The 21,837-nt window shown below is 42.6% G+C and overlaps 2 protein-coding genes and 1 long non-coding RNA gene across 3 annotated transcripts in view; 1 reads left to right on the top strand and 2 right to left on the bottom strand.

The window, feature by feature from the left end:
* GLDN (gliomedin) overlaps nucleotides 1–5,623 on the bottom strand; it is an 83,930-nt gene extending 78,307 nt beyond the window's left edge. The window contains exon 1 of the mRNA XM_064157630.1: nucleotides 5,404–5,623. Coding sequence (XP_064013700.1) covers nucleotides 5,404–5,412 — 9 coding nt within the window. The 5' untranslated portion in view covers nucleotides 5,413–5,623. The remainder of the gene's footprint in view (nucleotides 1–5,403) is intronic.
* The window catches only part of TNFAIP8L3 (TNF alpha induced protein 8 like 3), a 51,060-nt gene continuing 34,451 nt past the window's right edge, over nucleotides 5,229–21,837 (top strand). The window contains exon 1 of the mRNA XM_064157631.1: nucleotides 5,229–5,462. Within this exon, the coding sequence (XP_064013701.1) occupies nucleotides 5,411–5,462 (52 nt within the window). The 5' untranslated portion in view covers nucleotides 5,229–5,410. The remainder of the gene's footprint in view (nucleotides 5,463–21,837) is intronic.
* LOC135182703 (uncharacterized) lies at nucleotides 10,855–15,423 on the bottom strand. Its single transcript, XR_010305276.1, has 3 exons — nucleotides 15,257–15,423; nucleotides 11,701–11,875; nucleotides 10,855–11,469 (listed from the first exon to the last, which is right to left on the bottom strand). It is a non-coding gene; the product is annotated as an uncharacterized LOC135182703 (long non-coding RNA).

Raw genomic sequence — 21,837 nt, 5'->3', positions numbered from 1 at the left:
GGAAAGACCTGTTTAAAAGCTTGATGAAAAACAATTCAGTAGCAAGCAACATCTATTGTTGGTCTAACTATATTTTATTTGCTTGCCTTTTAGGCCAAAGGCTTATATGCAGTAATGGGGTAATCAACCCTTGTAATGAAGAGCATAACTCAGCAACACACGGACAGTAAGGAAGGTGACATATTTTAAAATAACTTCAGTGACCAATGCAAGTATTAAAAATAATTTCCAAAGACAGTGGCAGACATAAAAATGGCTATTTCCCCAAGCCTGCAACAGATAATGTAGAAACAAAATTGATGTTTTGACTAATCAGTCTTATCCTTTAATGGCAATCTACCTATAATAGAATTTAAAACTGCAAGTCAAACAAGTATTTAATTTATCAAGGCTTTAAAATAATAATGTCTAACTCTCTGCTCATAAAAAACAAGTGAGGCATATAGCCTAACCAATAACATTTCTACACAAAATTTCCTCCAGTTCTCCACCAACTGAACAAACAGATGCATTTTCAATCTCTTTAACCACTTACAATGCAAGGTTATGAACGCAAGAGTTTGCCAACTTACAGCAAATTACATATATAACGTGCAAGGCAGGTATCCTTTTAGAGCACAGGATAAATTACCACCCCACAAGACAATGGTTGTTCATGCTCTGACAGCAATGGAGTAGAAAGACCTCTATTTTCCCTCCATTTCTTTGTGGTGTCAGTGTATGTGTATATATTTTATGAAGTAAAGCAAAACCTGCTACAGTACATTTCATGAGTGTACCAGCCTGTGGGTGACACTTCTCTGTTTAATACATTCAGTAGCAATGGCACTTGGATAGGAAAGACAGAACACCATAAACTGTTATGCAAAATATTAGGCAACAATAGAAGCTGTACATCCTAGGGTAGACATCATTTAAACATGAGGGAGTTATTTGGGAAGGAAAAAAAACCCTACATTTTTACATTTAGAAACAAAAAGAAGATGCAATTCTACCCTTGTGTCTTTACAGTCTGAAATAGACAAGTCTAACAAAAACAGTAGTGCAATGCAAATTCTGTTAGATTTAACAGAGAAGAGAGAGGGTGCTTCCTCAATTTGAGGAGGAAACCCTGCGCAGCAAAGTGCTGAAGCAGCTTGCCAACCTTTTATTTAGCAGAAACGGATAATCTAACAGTTCAGGTATGACTTAAGATACAGGTGAAAATCTGTGCTCCACATTTGATGTGAAATCACAGCTTCCCAGTACCTCATTTCCCTTTTTCTGAAAGAAAAATATTATTATCTTTATTTTATAATAGTCCTGTAAGGATAAATACAATAGACATAGAAGCTATGGTAGCTGGGTTACTTAAGTATTCAGAGTATAATGAAATTGTATTTGTGTGAACATACAAGTGTGATTCGCAGGGAGAACAGCCAAAAAGCTTGAATCCCAAAAGCTCTCATAGGCAGATCTCCAGCACTTCAATACAATGAGTAAGCAGAGAAGGGTTTCAGATAAGTTCCGTGTGGAATGAAGATCAAGACCAGATGCAGCCAAAATGTGAATGGAGGAGCCACACAGTAATGTAGCCACTAAAGACAGCATCATGTAACTAGGAATACATGCCACACATGGGACAGTTACAAGCACTGCTACCAGCTCCCCTGGTAAGTCAAACTCAGAGATTTGCAGGCAGATGTATAAAGTGAGCCTTGGCAAAAGACACTCCAGTTTCTAAATACCTCAACAACCTTTACGTCTATCCTTGTAATAGAGGAAACTGTTGCAGTTACAGAGCTTCAGCTTGTAACAATGAATGTGCAATTGCACTGTGTGCACTAAATGCAAAAACCAAGTCATGAAATGCCAGCTTTTTCCGCATGGAGTTTCATTTAACATCAAACTAGTACATATAGTGCTGTTAATAAACCTTTTGTGGTTTCCTCTGCACTAGTATTATAAGGAGTGGAAACTATGAAGTTCAGAGCACATGGAATTTTCCAGGTCACATGTTTAAACCAAGCTCTGGACTCTGCTGGGCAGAGAACATTATGAAGGAAAAAACCTGAATTCTAACCATATGTTTTGAAATGAAACAATATGTTCATTCTGTTACATCTGAAAACTTTAATAACTGCTTCACAGCAGCAACGAAGAGGGAAATTCATCTTGAAACAACATTTACCATGCAATAGAAAGTAATCACAGCATGGTAATGAGATGACAAATGTATATATCACAAGTCTGATGCAAGACAATATTGACTAAATTATACCATTTTCATAATAATATTAGTGTTGTTATACAAGGATTAAAATAAGTGAAATTTGGGTTTCATTTCAATTATTCCATGCCAAGGCTTATGTATTTCAGAGGATTATGAAAAATAATCTGTTCTAATCTGTTCTTATACCAAATGAACTGTGATCAGTGGCAGAGAAATATGACTGTTCAGAGCTTAACATTCAATTACAACTACAACATAGGTTAGTCACTCAGAAAAAAGCCCACATAGAAAACAGAGTAAGGTTAGTGCCTAGAATACCTTGGAAGCATATACACAGCTGCATTGTGTGAGCTCATTATGCAGCCCAGAATATACAGTACCAGGCAGCCCCCTCTGCCACTGAGGGAGCAACAGGAGTTCCACTGTACACACATCCACACGTTCTCTGGTTTTTGCTTATCTAGCTAGTCATCATCGTTAGGAAGTCAGAATTTACCATTAGTTTCCAGCAAAGGACCTGGGGGTCTGCATTGACGGAAGGCTCAACATGAGCCAGCAGTGTGCATGTGCAAGTGCAGCCCACACAGCAATCGTGTGCTGGACTGCATCAAGAGAATGTGGCCAGAAGGGCAAGGGAGGTGAAAGGGGGAGGCCTTTATTCTTCTCTCATGAAACCCACCTGGAGTACTGTGTACAGTTCTGGAGCCCCAACACAAGGACATTGTATTGTTAGAGCAAGTTCAGAGGAGTACCACAAAGATGATCAGAGGGCTGGAGCACCTCTGCTATGAGGACAGGATACAAGCATTGGGGCTTTTCAGCCTGGAGAAGGGAAGGCTTTGAGGAGACCTTATAGTAGCCTTCCAGAATCTGAAGAGGGCCTGCAGGAAAGCTGGGGAGGGACTATTTACAAGGTCTTGTAATGACAGGATGAGGGGTAATGGGTTTAAACTGGCAGAGGGGAGATTCAAACTAGATGTTAGGAAAGGGTTCTTTACAGTGAGGGTGGTGAGATACTGGCACAGGTTGCCCAGGGAGGTTGTGGATGCTCCCTCCCTGGAGGTGTTCAAGGCCAGGTTGGATGAGGCCTTGAGCAACCTGTTCTAGTGGGAGGTGTCCCTGCCTATGGGAGGGGGTTGGAAGTGGATGATCCTTGAGGTCTCTTCCAACCTAAACCATTCTATGATTATATGATTATAGACTGTTCAGAAAATAAATTAATTGCACCCATATATAAATTTACTCTTCCTATTAAACTGTTACAACTGTTACACTCTTATCAGGGAGGATTTTTAGACTGTATTTATACTGATAAAAAGCAATTTAACACACATCCCGCCAAAAAAAAGGAAAAGGGAGGGACTAAGCACATTCCAGCTCTCTGATTCTGTTCTTGGTGTGGTATCTGGGATTATTTTTTTATGCCTTAATCTTGGTATTTTTCTGTTGCTATGTTGTTTATATCATGCTTGGAGATTCTTTACACCTTCCACATTTAGATTTTGCACTGGCTCCTCACAAGAATCCTAGAATCACTTAACTGTAGATGTTTTTCCTTATATGATACTAATTTATGGGGTTGTAATCTGCAGTATGAAATTTAATGAAAGCATTACAAACAGAAGTCAGAACTCATTTTCATGGAACAAACCTCACAAATGTCTAAACATTACAGGCCCAGCCTATGACTGGATTATGAATTTACTTAACTAACTTTTCACTCCAGAGGTTGAGATTTTTGTGTATAAATTCAAAATATTGAGGTGTGGGGCCAGAGAGCTCAAGGTTGTCTACTTTTTCAGGCAAAACTTGATCTGAAGACAAGGGAGCATGACAGGATTGATCTTAGAATGTAAGGCAAACACTAGTTTCACTTTTACTGTTGTAGTCCTAGTTCTTACACTAAGCATTGCACAGAAGAAGCCATCACTGATGTTTGTCAAGGCCCTTTAATTTTAAAAAGCACAGACACACCTTTCCCCCCCTCTTTTAAATGTCACACTATACAGAGAAAGTCTTCACATTCGTCAAGAATTTCGTGCATTTCACATAGGCATCTTCAAAGCAGTGTCCAGGCATTATTTTCTCTGCATGGTTTTGGGGGAAAGAGTGCATAAAGAAAGATATCCATGGTCGACAGATGAATGCATAAACTGCTGCTGGAGACTGATAATCTGTAGGTAACTGTTTAAGGCACTGTCTAGCTTTTAGGATGTGATATATCTATGGATCAGTTAGATCTATGAGGATTGGTTTAGGATTGCTTCCCAGTTAGAGAAGTAGTTTTACCGCTACTTTCCCTGGATATTTGCGCTAGAATTCAAGAAATCTTTGGCCTGTAACAGCAAGAAAAGGCAGAAAGGAGTAAAAGCAAAGGAAAAGAACAAACTACCTAACTTTAGAGCTCAGCAAGTGGACTCAATCATTTGAATTCATGAATGGTTTAGGACTGTAGTAGCCTATAGGACACGAGCGAAGCCTGCAGAATTCAAGCTATACGGTTTTCAGACTCAACCAGTCAAAACGTACCCTTCATTTACCAAATATTGCACTGCCTCCCTAAATCTGTAAGTACCGTGCAATAAGGCAGCAGAAACACTCCTTTCAATCTGGACACTATATCCAACAAGAACTGACACTCCCAGTAGGAAATTGGTAATTAAGGAGAGGGAGCTAGAAAAGAGCCAAGGCGACCATCGAATGTCAGGGAAGCCCTCAAGAAAAACAGACACACAGCGGCAGCCAGTGTAAAATACTAGCATTTCGGTCCTTCTTTCGCTGCCAAGTTCTGTCCCAGGAGTGGCTCCTGCCCTCCGCGGAGCGTGGAGGCTGCAGCTGCCCGGCCACAGGTCCCACTTTTCATCCCGGCCGAACCCCAGAAGCTAAGCAGATGCAGCCGGCTGAGAAATGGACTTGTGTAACAAGCTCGGCTAAGAGACCGTTCCTCTGCCGCGCCCCCCGCTGCCTCCTCCCCTCGCTGGAGCCCGCCCGTCTCCGCTCCTCCTTTGCAGCCAATGGCACTAAGCGAGGTGGCTGCATGTGGTGGCGCGGACCTAGCGCTGAGGCAGGGAGCAGAGCAGGAGGCAGCAGGCGCTGCTCGCCGTTCTTTCCCGGCTCCTGCACCCCAACTTCGGGCACTTCTCACGTCGCCCTCCCTCTACTGCCCCTCGGTCCCTCTCCCCCGCCAGTACCTGCAGCATGGACTCGGACTCCGGGGAGCTCAGCGAAGGCGAGGTGGTGTCACCCGCAGGTAAGGGTTGATGCCTGACGGACCGGCGCCGGTCAGCCCCGCGAGCAGTGGGTCGGGGGAGCGATGGCGAGGAGAAAGGGGTCTGCCCCTCGCTGCCTCCGGTAGAGGGCTGCGTAGCCAGAGCGCAGCTGCCGAGCGGGTCCCTGCCAACCGCCCCTGAGGGAGCCGCTGCCAACCGCCCCTGAGGGAGCCGCTGCCAACCGCCCCAGCACGAGCCCAGCCGCCCCTGAGCGAGCCGCTGCCAACCGCCCCAGCACGAGCCCAACCGCCCCAGCGCGAGCCCAACCGCCCCAGCGCGAGCCCAACCGCCCCTGAGCGAGCCGCTGCCAGCTGCCCCGGCGCGAGCCTAACCGCCCCTGCACGAGCCCAGCCGCCCCGGCGCGAGCCCAGCCGCCCCGGCGCGAGCCCAGCCGCCGCTGAGCGAGCCCCGCGGTGACGCCCCCGCAGGCAGCCAGGCGGTGGCCGAGGCGCGGAGCCGCTAGCCCAGCCCGTCCGCCAGCCCAGCGAAGCGAGCGGCTGCCGGGTCCTCCAACGGCTTCTCGGGCAGAGGCACCCCACGGGCGTGGGAGGAGTGCGGCCCGGGTCCGGGCTCATCTCTGCTTCCTGCCAGCGGAGAGAGCTGCCCTGAAGAGCCACAGGCGACCATGACGCGAGCGGCGGCTAAGTTCAGAGTGCTGGCATGGGTCTGATGCGTTGTGCTCCATGGCCAGAGGCAGCAAAGTTTTTTGGGTTTGGTATCAGGCGGGGCCACAGCAGTTGCCCATGTCATGAAATCATCGGGTTGTTTTGTTTGGAGGAGACGTTTGAGATTAAGTCTAACCGTTAACCCAGCATTGCCAGGTCACCCCTAAACCGTGGCTCTGAGCACCGCATCTGCAGGGCTTTTAAATCTCTCCGGAGATGGTGACACCACCACGTCCCTGGGCAGCCTGTTCCAGGCCTGGACAGCACTGATATCCAGCCTGATAGCCTGCCGCAGTCTGAGGCTGTTTTCTGTTGTTCTGTCACTTGTTACTTGGGGAAACAGACCAAACCCTGCCTCACTGCAACTTCCTTGTAGCTAGTTGTGGAAAGCCTAAGATCTTCCCTGAGCCTCCTTCAGGCTAAGCAACCCAAATTCTCTCCCTGCTCCTCTCAAGTCTTGTGCTGTACTGGACCACTCACCACCTTCATTGCCCTTCTTTGGACACACTGCACACTTCAGCACTTCAAATGTGCTCCTTGTAGTAAGGAGCCCAAAACTGAACCCAGTTTTTGATGTGCAGCCTCACGTCTTCCTCAGAGACCAGCACACAGGGCCCTCAGCCTGCTGGACTTCTGTTTTCAAGTCCTAATTTGTCACCAAAACCCATAGAGCTGCTGATGACTAGCTGCTGCTGCCCACATAGTTCTCAGATGAAACAGAAGGAATAAATAAACAAAACCCTCTCCTGCCATTTCCAAATCTCCACATTCCTGTCCTCTGCACAAAACAACCTCCTGCTGGTGTGCTGTAAGCAGAGGCTGTCCTGCATGACCAGTAAATGAGGATAGTAAGCTTGTATGAAACCCAGCATACGCAGAAGTAGGTTTGCCCGACCAGCACAGCATGCATCCAGCGTGGGTCTGCAGAGAGCTGCTGTCAGCTGAAGGCCATCCCTGTATCTCCAATGCCTTTTCAGTCAGCAGTGGTGGTACTCTACTATCCGCGGAGCAGACTGCAGTGGCATCGCATGCATGGCTAGCATGTGACAGGCACCAGGTGAGCACTGACACCAGATGCAGAAGGGAGCTGTCTCATCTCCAGCTTCTCGTGGTGGTGTGGCAGCACCTTCTCTGAAGCCATTTAACTGGCTGTGTTCAACCTCCTGTGTACGAGTTCCTTGTCCTGTTACTGGACACCACCAAAAAGAGACTGGCACCTTCATCATGACACCCACCCCTCAGATATTTATAGACTTTGATTAGATCCTCTCTCAACCTTCTCAAGACTAAGCAGCATCAGTTCTCTTATGATCTGCCCAGTTTATACATGTTCTATTATTTCAGCTGGCACCTCACAGGATTGCAGGATGTTAGGGGTTGGAAGTGACCTCTGGAGATCATTAAGTCCAACCTCCTCTCCATCTCCCAAAAAAGAAAAGTTTCCACACCAAACAATATTTCAACTACAGCAGGGGAAAAAAAAAGACAAGCCAGATATTTTGTGAAATATTTTAACTGTCTTGTTAATACAGCAGTGATAATCAATTGATCAATGATAGGAAGTTGTAACATAAATAGGTGTTGTCTCTCAGCAGGACAGAATTCTACAGCATTGTCTTAAATCCAGTTAGGCTTTAAATATTTAGGGATATTTACTCTTGATATCTTGGTTTGTGTTTTCTTAGTGGAGATCTAGAGGATGAAATAAGACTAACAACAGATCACAGAGCTCTCTATATTCATAAAACTCCATTAGGCTGAACTTAGCAACAAAGACCACCAACAGCTACACTTTTTCATCCAAATATTCAAAGCAGAGCACAAAGTGCAAGTTATGAACATTACATTTATAGACAGATCAATGTAACATAGCTCTTGCCAACAGCTTACTCCTGTTCTGAACATGATTTTTCTTTTAAATAAATTAAAAATAACTATGCTTAGAGATTGCTGTAAGTGCTTTTTATGCCATCACTTGCTAGCTGCCAAGAGTTGATGTTCATCAGTCTCCCTTCTATTCTTTCTTTGTACTATCTAATCTGGTATTTTTGACTATACATGGCAGATGCCTGTGCAGTAGAATAAAGCCAGAATAGAGTGAAAACTTGCTGGGTTCCCCATCCTCCTCTGAATACATTTTTTTTCTAGATTTCCTTTGGTCTTCTTTCTGTACGCTGCCATATGTACAGTGCATTATCTCTATGTGGGTGTTCAGCAGTCATGCTGTCAGTCACTGCTGCAGGCACAGAAGCTGAGAGGTTATAGTGTGGGATTCAGTCACCATCTTGTTCAGAGAGGTGCCACACCCTTCAGATCTCAGTGAACAGGAGCATTCTCCCTGCAGTTTGTAGGGCAAGAAGAGTGCCTTGGAGAAGTATTTGGGGTGAAGTTCTAGTAATGATTTGGTTGTGGCCACTGATTTCACTGTGTAGTGAAAAGTAACACCAACTTACTATCTTCATTCACTGTCTTCACACGTCCAAGTTTACAAAGCAATGACTTCAGCTTATACAGTTAAAAGTCCTTGTAGCCATATTATGCTTCTTAGGTTGTCCAGTTGCTCAAGCTCAGTGTGATACAGTTTGTCACTAGGGCTCCACAACGCTAATGCAATACAGATGCTTGGGAACATGATCCAGAATTTGTACCACTCATGCAAAACTGATTCATCCTTTTTCTCTGTCCCACTGGAACAGCACCCCTGCCATTCCTGGGACTTACAGGAGTGTGCACAGGATAGGAGGCTACCATGTATGCCTCCACCATCTGCCACACACATTTGGCTTTCAAGAGCCAGCTGGACCCTTACTCTGGGATCCCAGCAGCCTCATTTCCTTTAATAGTCCGCTTAAAACTAAGTCTCCAAAGAGGAAAAAGTATTTTTGCTGTATTTATTCTGGATGTGTTATCACAATAGCATCTTCATAACTCTGTAATGTAAACAACAAACTCTTTATATGTGAGTAGTGCAACAGGTTAGCTGTACTTTAAAACAAGCAACAAAGAGCACCACGCCTCTGCATAAAGGAATATCCAGATCCATGGCCTTGACTTCCACTCTTCTACCCATCCATTACTAATGTGCATTTGAGTTACCTGTATGGTCAGAAAGTTTTGGGTTTCTTTTGGTTGGATTTATTCACTGTTTGGTTGTTTTTTCCTTTCTACATGACAGTCCCCCAGTAAAAGCACTGAACAGGTCTTCATGGTTCTGAGGAAAACTAATATTGTCATGCAAAAGAAAAAACTTACCTGCTTACTAGTGTTACCCTCATGGAAATGTGTTGAGGTTCACTGTACATGTGACTAGGCACCTTTCTCTTCTTGTCCTATAGATAAGCTTTTAAGGTTACCTGTTCTCAGAAGTTCTCAAAATAGAACTTGATTCTCATTTTTTCAAACGTCCACCTATTGAGAGGTTGATTTTTAAAGAGCTCTTCAGTAGAGCAGTGGAGTATTTTTTCACAAGTCTTTCATAGGCAGCCTACCACATAGAAGTACAATCCTCTCTGTCATCTTTCAGAGGAACATTGCACAAAAATCCAGGTCGTCACCAACAGCAATGGTTTTGCAGTGGATTTGGAGATTGTGCATGTAGAGAGAGAAGGCAGCAGATCTTCATTTGATCTGCCTTGTCCTAGACTGCCCATCTGAAACAGGAAGGGATTTGACCATATAGGTTTTTATGTGATACTGATTTAAGGCTTTCTGCAAGCTACTATGTCAGAACATATATTTCCATGTCTGTATTAGTGGAAATACTATGTTACACTGTTCATATCTAGAGGCAACATTGTCTGTATGGTCTTTTTCTGATTAAATTTACCCTATTCTGGAGAGTAAACTGTTGCTGGTCTCTTCTTTGGCTTTCCTCCCACTGAAATAAAAAGACATTTGGCCTGAGAAAGAGAGCAGCTTGCACTCCAAGTAGAGCTCTGAACTGGTGACAAGATTTTTTTTTTTTTAACATTAACACTATGGAGTCTACAAGTTTGTATGATGCCAGGGAGAACAAAATAAAGACAACCTTATCACCAGGCTTGCGTCTATAAAGGCAGTGGGAAGCTCATTATGGTGTTCAATGGGGCCAAGATCTTACTGTGCAACTCCTGGCAGGAAAACATTAATGCATTTACAAATATTTGATAAATTATCTGAACTCTACCCTAGGCAAAAAATACAAACTGAATAAAACAACAGCTTTAAACATTATTTACTACTGTAAATCATTCCCAACAGACAAGAATTTTTCTGGAGCTGTAATATTGTTTGATTTGCACTGTTCTGCAGGTTCTTTATCATGCTAAGTGAACAACCTGTACTTTCGTGATATTAATCTTTTAAGCCTGTTACATATTTTAATTGCTGTTTGACAGAATTTAAATGCCACCCAAGAGCCAATACATCCTTGTAAATATATAATGGATTAGAAAGTGCTACTTTTCCCTCACTTCTGCATCGAGGCAGGGTGGAACAGATGGGTTAACCCTTTCACAGCGTCTAACCTGTTGCAAGCTCTTATTTGAGGCATCAGTAATACACCTATATGATATTATATGCAAGCAGATATTTTCTAACTATTCTTACAATATCACATTGGTCAGCAGAAAAGTGCTTCTCATGATAAAAGGTGTTTTAGCCCAGGGAATAACTCATTTGTGTGAACAAGGAGAGTTTTGATTTAACAAAGCCTGTTTTGATTCTGCATAGAAAATTCCAAGTCAGATATGCAATCATGTTTATTGGACTTCAGACAAGCCACCAGAGTGGCAGACACCAGCATGTTGTAAGTATGAAGCTGGGGTGGGGGGAAGAAATATTTTTTTTTTTTTTAAATCACAAACAAACAGATCCACAACCAAAAACTCTTGAGTGAGAGGTGCAGACACTACTGGACACTTTGTTAACAAAGTGCTTCTTAGCACCTGTCTAATAAAGGTCACTCTCTTCCCTTCTGCTGGAAAACTAAGGAATAAAAAAGCTAGTTGGAGAATGATGGACAGATGACAGACATGAACCAGCATGTCATGGGAACCCCCACTGCAGACTCTTACAGGGCTTTTTAGATCACATTGCAAACTGAGGCAAGCATGTGTCCAAGTTTCTCTGCCAAGACAGAATGGGCAAGAGATGCTTCAGGATGAGCAGGCAGCAACTGCTTTTATGAGCAGCAGCTAGGGCAGGCTCATGAGCCAAGAGCCTGCATGGGCGATTTTGTATTTTTTAATCTCATTACTCTTCCATCCAGGAAACACCTGGACTATTGATTTACATACAGCCCCTTCTTTAGGACAGTGACTGCCAGACTGGGAGACTTGTCCAACTGGAGGGGAAAAAAAATAAACAAACAAATTAAAAAAACCCTTCAAAGGGCAAAAAATCTAAGCATACTGTGACAGTACCATAAGCAGTCTCACTTGTGTCAAGTTGAACAGACAACTTGGACAAGCAGAATAGAGAGCTTAGTTGAACAGGTCAGCTTGTTCAAGTATCTGTTTTAAGATCAAGTGAAAATAGGAACTTCATGAAGCACTGCACTGAAGCCCAAGCTCACCTGCTTACGCAGTAGCAACACGGATGGATGAGACTGCTAAGCAGCAACATCCAATTGCGTATGAGGCAACGCTCCTTCCTGTAGCTTTGAGAGGCCTTTCTGCTCTTGAGAGTAGGACGTCTGAAAACATGGCCACGGAAGGATTTGTCATCAGAGGTGAAGCAGAATGTGACTCCTAGGTAGGGATCAGAGACATGAAGGATGTTATTTTAGTGCATAACTATTTGATATTCTTGATCAGATCTAGTCACATAAGAAGATATGCTAGTGCTATCCAGATACACAAACAGCATGCAGAAGGCAGTCGGAACTTTGCCAGGTCACAGATAAACTGTTTTGCAGGCAGGGAGGGTGATTTTACAGTTACATGAACTATTTTAGTCCCCATTTGAATAAAGAAATATGTTTTTTCCTTTCTTCTTATCTACACCAAAGATTAAAAAGTCGTGGTAGGAACAGTAAACCACCTAGCATTGTTGGTAATGGAAGAATAAAGCTATAATACCTGTAACTCTAGTTAAAAAAGAAAACAGCAGGCCAGAGAGATGAGAGAGTTCCTTCTGAAGACCTGGCCTGCTTGGTAAGCCTATGGTATCTAGAATATTACCCACAGCTTCAGCCTTGGGGTGACAGGTCCTCCCAGGAAGCAGGAGAACACTCTAACTTTCTAAGAACACTTACTGTCTTTGCTAGTAAACTAAGCAGGACCTGGCTGTGGGCCCTAGCAGTAGTACATAATCCTCTAAACTCTGTATGTTAATATACTTCTGGCACCGTTTCAGCCTTTGCCTGATTGCCTCCCACAAAACATCCTGGCATGAGGCAGAAGATAACAGTGGCCACTGTAAATTAAACAGCATTTGAGTGTAGGAAATAAATCATCTTGCATCCAGATGGCAGTATGAGGAATGTACAACAGGTTCTGTCCTAGTTTATTTACAGAGATGGACCCTGTGGTCAGAGAAGGGTGCAAAGATTCTTTGCTGTTACTGTGATTTCTAGTGTGTTGCTCAAGGCTGTCCAAGCTGTTGGACTGCCTGTGGACCTTTCTCAGCTAAGATCTGGGTTTGGAGCCTTGTCCAATTAAAAGCGTGTTACTTGCTGTTTGCCTGCAGAAATGTCTCTGCCAGTTAGATTACAGATTATTGGAGGGTATTTTACAGGCTCACAAGTCTAGCTGAAGTTTAGCACCGTGGGAAGATGAGACTAACTTGTTGAAATAACTATGACTTTATATCCAAGACTCAAACATCATCTTGAGAAGCTAAGCTAAGACATTGGCTGGTAGCCAGTGATTTTTCTGCTTTTTAAAGGCAGCCATCTAATGAAAAAGGCTGAGAAAGAGCAGTTTACTTTGGTGTCCTTTCCAATGATCCCTCCTTAGTAGAGATTCTGTTATAAGTCAAGCTTTATTAATTGGTTCTACCTTCCTGCAGAGGAAGAGAGTGACCAGTCTTTACACATATAGGTTTGGGCTAACATTTTTTGGTGTAAAAGGAAGTATAGAGCAGGAAGATCTTTTCCATCTATGATATGAAACAAACTTCACCATGAAGACATTCTCTCTACTCATCTTCTTTATACTAGTTTAATATGAAAGGTAATCTTCTGAATCACAGATAATAAAAATTAGCAGAATACCTTACTGTCCTCAACAGGAATCTCATTTCTGACATTAACTTTGTTTATCCAAGCAGCTTTTTTAACAGGAAAAAATAGAGTTTCTTCTCATTGGAGAAATATGTTAACACTATTATTGTGTTACTGTTTCCTTTCAAGTAGTTTTCTGTGTACTTGTAGAGCACATAGCTTTTGTGGTCAAGTCACTGACAGATGCAGATCAAACAAATACAAGTTTTTTTGACTTTTCAAAGTCAGGGAGTTTTGAGTTGTTTTTGTTTGAGGGGTAGCATGGGTTTTTTTTTGTGGTGCTTGTGTTTGTTGTTGGATTTTTTTGGCTTGGTTTGGTTTATTTGTATTAAGATAGCCATCTTTAAGATTATTTTTTCAGTAAAACCTCTGTGCCATATAGTGTTATGTCAGGTGAATGTCTGCAGTTTGTTTATTCACATGTATTTTTAACTTTGTGTATCTGCACATCATTTCCCCTTCATTCCCAGAAATAACAGGAAAGTTAAAGATATCAAAAATGACCTTCAGTTGACTTCAAAAGAAGTTATAGTTCATACCTCACTATCTTGAGACATTATTTCATTAATGATCTTCACTGTCAGGAGAAGTGTTTAGTAGCAGATGCAAAAATAATTAGTGTGATTATTATGATGCACACATGGAGGATTTCTTAGGAAACAAGAAAGAAGCAGTGAGGAAAAATGTTGACTTAGATTACAGATTTAGGAATGGGATAAAAAGTTCAAGCCTAAGTGTATGTAAAGATGACTTCCACAGACTTTGCAGAGTGCCAGCATGCCCTATTCTTACCAACCGCGACTAATTGGTGCCCTTTAAATATACTGGGATCTATATAACTAAAACAGGATTTTTTTGTTGCGTAACAAAACCTCATCTTTCTGAGAAATTAGCTTATTACAAATCTAGCCTGATGTCTCTGGCTTTTCTCTTAAATGCATTTGTTTCTAAGAGAGTATTTCCATATCAGTTCTCAAAAGTACCATTCTTCATAAGAGGGAATGACATAAAGCTTCGCATCTTTGAGTCTGATATGGCTCAAATTTTATTCTTGTCTGCATCCCTGTGTCCTCACCCAAAAAAACCCCAAGCAAACAACCCACCAAATGACAACAGGAAGAATAAAAAAATCCATATGCACAACCACCCCCCCCCAAAAAAAAAAGAATAATTAAATAAATAATCACCAACCCCCAGAACAGTAAATTCATCTGAAACAGTCGCCGTTGGCATTTTCCCACAGAGTGCTTCCCTTTACAGAATCGATGGGAAGCCAAAAATACATCATCCTAAGTAAAATTAATATCAATGTGCTGCACAAATCGATTCTTTAACTTCAAAATCTGGGTTAAGTCTGATGCCTGAGAGCTTAGAACAGTCCCAGTACTTAATTGTTAATCAGCTAATATCTGTCCTCTAGACCAGGCTGTCTCCTGTGGTTTTCAAGCTCAGACTGAATTAGGGTTCTCTATAACTGGTTGGCATCATTCATTTCAAGAGAAAGTTGTGCTGGATGGTTGTAGTTACTGAAGAGCTAGGAAACTGTGATTTTCAGTGTTAATGTTGCTACATGCAACAGCTTTTGCCCGTAAAAATGGATATTTTGACTACATCAAGAACAGTGAGTAGAACTGCAGCCTGGGAGGACACACAGAAATGTCTACAATTTGAAAACAAACTGGGCACAGGAAGTGAGCTGCGGCATGCAGAAGGCAAGGAGGATCAGAAAGCCTCCTTGCACCTTCCCTTTGACATGCTACCAAAAAGGCTAAGTCCCTTGCAAGTATGCAGATACCAAGATTTTTGCCTATATGCACCATCTTCCAAACACAGAAATCTTTCTCAGTTACTCCTCTTTCCACTTGCCCTGACCTTACACCAGAATTTGTATTCTTTCTCCACATACCCAGGTAGAACTTTCCAGCATATAACCGATGTCTCATTTCCCTTGTGACATCCCTTTGCAAGCCTCAGCTCTTCCAGTATTGATGTGATTCTTCTTCCTTAATTCATTTCTTCTTAAATATTCTTGGGTTTATGATTTCTGCCACTATGAAAGGGAGTAAATGCTGTCAGGTTATATTTCATGAAAGGTAAAACTGATGGGAGTAAGATATTGTCTTGTTGTAATTCAAGGTATTAGATTTGCCTTGCCACAGGAGCTAACCTGCCTCCGTTAGCAAGTAAGCAATGCAGACAACAGGCTTACAAATGAGATCAGTGTTATCTTGATTAGTAAAGCATGCTTAGAACAGGAAAGTTAATTTGATTTTGAAATACCGAGAAGGGTAAATGCAATATGTGTCAGAAAGAGAACGCAGTAGCATCTCCACAGATAAGAACAGCTTTGCTGTTACTTCCAAAGTGCATCCATTCCCAAACAAATGACTACCAGTATATTCTCACTACCTGGTCCAGTGCAGCATTGTGTTTCTTTCCAGACACAGCAGCCTGTGACTGTCACTAATCAAACGAGATCAGAGGAAGATGCTGCTTTCTAGTGACATATCTTAATAACAAGGAATAATGGAATAAAGGAAAACAACCTACCCCTCAAGAGTACTGCAGTACCATGGCATGCAGATCTCCTTCGTACCAGATCACCAGTATAATTTCTTAAGAATTATAATAATTTTTAATGAAAAGCTATTGTAAGTGCATTCACAGAAGCTGCCTCTAGAATGCAAGCAGAAGCTTTAAACAGCTGGCACTGAGGCACTGAAGAGGCACTGAAAGCAAGGCATGCTTCTAGGAAGTAAAAATCTTCAGGCAAGAATGTCTCTTTCAGTGTTTTCTTGTCAATAAGACAAGGATGAGAGCACAGAAATACACTAAGGAAGACAATAGGGAATGGACTCAAAGCAAAAAAAAATGCTAAGAACATGTAGGTTCACCAGAACACCATCAGTGCCTGCATCCACCTTTCCACACCACTAAGCTGAACCAAACAATCTGCCCTTTGAAGAGCCAGAAGCCACCCTGACATGTAGATTTCATAGAATCATAGAATGGTTTAGGTTGGAAGGGACCTCAAAGATCACCCACTTCCAACCCCCTGCCATAGGCAGGGACACCTCCCACTAGAACAGGTTGCTCAAGGCCTCATCCAACCTGGCCTTGAACACCTCCAGGGAGGGAGCATCCACAACCTCCCTGGGCAACCTGTGCCAGTATCTCACCACCCTCACTGTAAAGAACCCTTTCCTAACATCTAGTTTGAATCTCCCCTCTGCCAGTTTAAACCCATTACCCCTCATCCTGTCATTGCAGGACCTTGTCAATAGTCCCTCCCCGACCTTCCTATAGACCACCTTCAGATACTGGAAGGCCACTCTTAGGTCTTCTTGAAGCCTTCTCTTCTCCAGGCTGAAAAGCCCCAATGCTTGTAGCCTGTCCTCATAGCAGAGGTGCTCATGCTCCAGCCCTCTGATCATCTTTGTGGCACTCCTCTGGACTCATTCCAACAGTTCAGTGTCCTTCTTGTCTTGGGGGCTCCAGAACTGCACACAGTACTCCAGGTGGGGTCTCAAGAGAGCAGAGTAAAGGGAGAGAATCCCCTCTGTTGCCCTGCTGGCCATGCTTCTCTTGATGCAGCCCAGCACACAGTTGCTGTCTGGGCTGCATGTGCACACTGCTGGCTCATGTTGAGCTTTTCATCAAGTCAGACCTCTGGGTCCTTTTCCTCAGGGCTGCTCTCCAGCCATTTGCCACCCAGCCTGGAGTTGTGCTTGGGATTGTGCCACCCAGGTGCAGCACCTTACACTTGGCCTTGTTGAATTTCATGAGGTTGGCCTGGGCCCACCTCTCCAGCCTGTCCAGGTTCTTCTGGATGGATCCCTTCCCTCTAGCAAGTTGACTGTGCTACACAGCTTGGTGTCATCTGCAGACTTGCTGAGGGTACATTCAATTTCTCTGTCCATGTTGCTGACAAAGATGTTAAACAGCACTGGTCCCAGCACTGACCCCTGAGGGATGCCACTTGTCACTGGTCACCAGGTGGATATTGTGCCATTGATCACCACTCTCTGCATGCAACCATCCAGCCAATTCCTTACCCAGTGAGTGCTCCACCCATTAAGTCCATGTTTTCCCAGTTTGGTGACCAGGATGTCATGTGGGAGAGTCAAATGCCTTACTTAGGTCCAGGTAGATGATGTCAGTTGCCTTTCCATTGTCCACTGTTGCTGTGACTTCATCATAAAAAGCCACTAAATTTGTTAGGCACGATTTGCCCTTGGTGAAGCCATCTGTTGTCATCATCTATCATTCATCATCTATTGTTAGGGTGCCTAGAAATGGAGTCCCCATTTTCCACCACAGCATCTCTCTGGTTTGCTAACCCTAAATGTGAGATCCACCTTATTTGTCCTTAATCAGCAATACAATTTGTGTAATTTGCCAAAATGCAAGAAGGTACCCAGACTTGCCCCACGTGATAGGGAGACTGACAGGGAGAAAACAGCTCTGCCCTGGTGCAGCCCTTCTACAACTGTGTGGTGCAGCACAGCAGGGAAGACATGGTCACAATACATAGTTTTGCAGTCAAGATGTCTGTACAGCTTTCAAATTACCAAGCAGTGTGTCTACACTTGCCCGTCCGCTTGCAGAAGACGAGTAACAGTTGCTCTTGCACTGCTTGCAGTTCTGTGTGTTTACCTTTTAGAACTTCACTGGGAAAATATTGCCTTAGCAACAGCTGAGCAGTATTAAGATAGAGACAAGTGATGTGTAGGAAGAGAATGTAGAGCAATGGTGGGGGGAGTCATTATTCAATGTTTTCCATATTTTCATAGAACAGGTTTTAATTTCCTTGAAGTTACTGCAGTCAATGGTGGGTGCAAAGGTGTATGTGAAACACCTCTGGCTGTGCACTGAAATAAGGTATGACTAGACATATCAAAAATCCAATGCAGGCAGCCACAGTCTGTGAAGTTTTTGATTACATATTCATTACTGAAATGGCTTTTCTATACTTGCAGAGTTACTCTTTCCTCATAGGCACATTCGATGGAAACTCAAATAACATCTCTGCCTTTAGGTTAAAAAAAGAAAAATTGGAATAATTTGGTTTTTTCCCCACTTTTACAGACATTAAAGCAGTAGCTTCATTTCTTCACGGAGGTTATAATTTAGGCACAGTTGGTGCCTATGCTTAGTTGGTTTATCCATGTCTGAAATACAAATAATACAAATTCTCTTTCTTCTACAGGTCATATCTTACTAAAGAGATTGAAGACAAATGTTTACGTACATAGCTTGCTTTTAAAGCAATGTGTTTTTCCATGATAAAGTGATAAAAATACAGATGACATCATAAAGCTCATAAAACATTGCAATTCTGTGCTAGAAAGTTTACAGTTATCTGCTTAAATGAGTTCAGTTTCAAATTTGACTTGATCTAGCTTTGTTTTGAGCTGAAAACAATTTTTCTACAAACAGCATGCCACTGAATATAACTGTGCATTTTATGTACATCTGAAAAATGGACAGAAGTTATCTTCTCTATGGAAAAGCTATACATAGAAGAAAAGCTAAATACTTTCAAGTCAGACTTCAGTAGGCTTTTTGACATCATCCATAGACAAGCAGAAATACAACAAAATGTATAAAGCAAATTTCCTCCATAGGAATGCACAGAATATCAGAAACAGTAAGTAAAGACAACAGTGTTCTGCAGAATAGAAGTCATTATCCTCTTGGTCCATGTTTTTTGCTCTAGTAATGATCACTCCCCATTACCACCAATATAAGGTGCACACATCAGTAGGTAAGACTTTTAAACCAAGTTTTAAGTATTTTTTAACAAATGCCAAGAGCTGAGTGAGGTGGTGCAAACTCTTGAGAGGCACAGTGTGGACTAACAGATCTGTGGAAGAAAAAAAGAATGCTACAGGGTATTTTTGTGCCATGAAAACTGAAAAATGATACTGGGGATAAATCAACTTCTGCCTGCCCATAGCCGTACTTGGGGAGCACCATGGCTGGGAAGCTTCCTCCCTAGGAAAAACTGCACACTACAATGCTGCTGCTACTCTGAAAAAAATAAAGTAAATCTGCATCTTCACTTTTTTGCAGTTCTCTCAGGCCTCCAAGGTAGCACACCTGGACTGTGCCAGGAGTTGGAGTAGGTTCTCTTATGGGCTTTTTCCCTTTTGTTTTTAGCAGATCCACCAAAAAAGCCTCAAAACCAAAATACAAGGCACATTTGTATATGCAGATAGATACATATAAAATTGGTATTTGAAATTACTTTCACTTAGGCTCATACACACACACCTTTTATGATGGCAAGAGGGAAACAGAGGCTAGCTTGCCTAAAACAATTTTCAGTTAACAGGAAATAAAAATTAATCTCGGGACCACCTGAGCCAGTGAAAGTAGAGTGGCTGATTCCACAATAGCACTTTTACTCAGGCAGAGCAGAGAAAATGTTAGCTTCAGTTAAAGGGTTTAGGGAGGTTACTCCTAGCATATGCCTGGCTATGTCAGATTTCCACAGACAGAACGCTGCTTTGGGATTTATGCAACTTGGAGCTGTTCTAGCAGTATGCGGGCATAGGCATGTGCAATGTAACAAGAGACAGCAGTATTTACAGAACAGCACAGTATCACAGAAATGTTCAGGTTGGAAAAGACCAAGTCCAACCAATAACCCTACTCTACAAGGTTCACCCCTAAAGCATACTGCCAAGCGCAACATCCAGATGACCTTTAAACAAATCCAGGGTTGGTGACTCAACCACCTCTGAGCAGCCCATTCCAATGCTTGACTACTATTTCTGTGGTTTTTTTCCCTAATGTCCAGTCTAAACCTACCCTGTCACATCTTGAGGCTGTTCCCTCTTGCTCTGTCGCTAATTACCTGTGAGAAGAGGCGAGCACCAAATTCTCTACAATGTCCTTTCAGATAGTTGCATAAGGCAATGAGTTTTCCCAACTCCTATTTAAGAAGCTTTCCCATATTTCTACCTACTGCATTCATATGAAGCCTGGATTGCCATATTAACAGTGGGTCCACCACTTTAATACATTTTGAAAGATACACAAAAGACAGGTACCTTTGACAGCAAACTTTGCCACTTTGTATTTCTGTTAAGTAACGCCTTACTGAATTTCAAAGCAAACAGGATTTAAAGTTTAAGGACATTACGAAGACAGCAGTCCAATTTCTTTGTGCAGCCTCCCATATGATATCCTTCCAAAATGTGATGAATAAGATACTGGACTGACAGCAGGGTCTTAATCACAGCCTTAAGCAAGTATTTCAGTTGAATCTATTTCTCCTCCCATTCTTGGTCTGCTTCATCTGTTTACTGATGCTATTTTTAGGTCAGGAATCATTTTGAGTTTGTGCAGTAAATACCCCAAGATATTTTATTAGAAAACAGTAAATATTAATATTAATGCAGTGTATGATTACTGGAGGCACTTTTATAGGTACATTATGAGAGAAATTGCACTGATTAGAGAAAGAAGCTGCACCTATGCATCATCTAAACCAAACAATATTTATGCAGTCAGTATGGTCTTTCATAAATCCTTCATAAAAGGTTGCAGTTTAAGCAGTAATTTATCTTAGGCATGCTTGATTTTTCATCATATTAAACAGAAGTTTGCAATGATTTCGCTTACATCAGCAGTCTCATCTCACAAGGCTATAAAGGAATGTATCACAGTATCATCAGGGTTGGAAGAGACCTCACAGATCATCAAGTCCAACCCTTTACCACAGAGCTCAAGGCTAGACCATGGCACCAAGTGCCACGTCCAACCTTGCCTTGAACAGCCCCAGGGACGGCGACTCCACCACCTCCCCGGGCAGCCCATTCCAGTAGCCAAAATGTTACAAACAGAAGGAGAAAATTACTAACTATGCAGTTCAACTAAAGAGAACATACCTACTTTCCCTTCCTCTTTCCCTTCCCCCACCATTTTTCCATTTGCTTCTGATTCTGACTGTCTAACTCTCTGGCAGTGCAAGTAAGTTTGGAATAAAAATGGAACCCACAATTTGAAACTATCGTGTGCTGCTTTGTTTTGCTTTGCTCCTCAGTACATGAGCCTCTTAATGAAGTGAGGAAAGCCTTTCACCTGAAGAGAATTCATCACAACAGGGGAAGTTTTGCAGAATTCACATATGCATGACTGCTGGCATATTTTTTTTTATACAAATCTCTCAAAATACAGGATGGAATCATGCACAAAGAGGTCCTGATCGTGTCATAGGATGGAGGGAGGGTTCTCCTACGACTGTGATGCGCACACCACAGTTTAAGACCACAGTCTCCCTAAGAAACCCGCTGTAAGTCACAGAGTGAAAAGTATTCCCCAGAGCATGCAGGGTCACCCTTTTTTTTTCATAACGTCAGTTTCGGTGGACTCTAAAATCCCACCTACACCAGAATCTCAAGAAGCTGCTTGCTGCCAAGCTCACTTGTGTGCTGGCCAAGGAATCTGAACGTTTTCCTATCCCGTCTTTAGGAATTC

Source organism: Pogoniulus pusillus, chromosome 17 (genome assembly GCF_015220805.1).
Source record: "Pogoniulus pusillus isolate bPogPus1 chromosome 17, bPogPus1.pri, whole genome shotgun sequence".
NCBI classification, from domain to species: Eukaryota; Metazoa; Chordata; class Aves; order Piciformes; family Lybiidae; genus Pogoniulus; species Pogoniulus pusillus.
The sequence above is the reverse complement of the archived record's forward strand: the minus strand, read 5'-3'. Positions and strand labels throughout refer to the sequence as shown.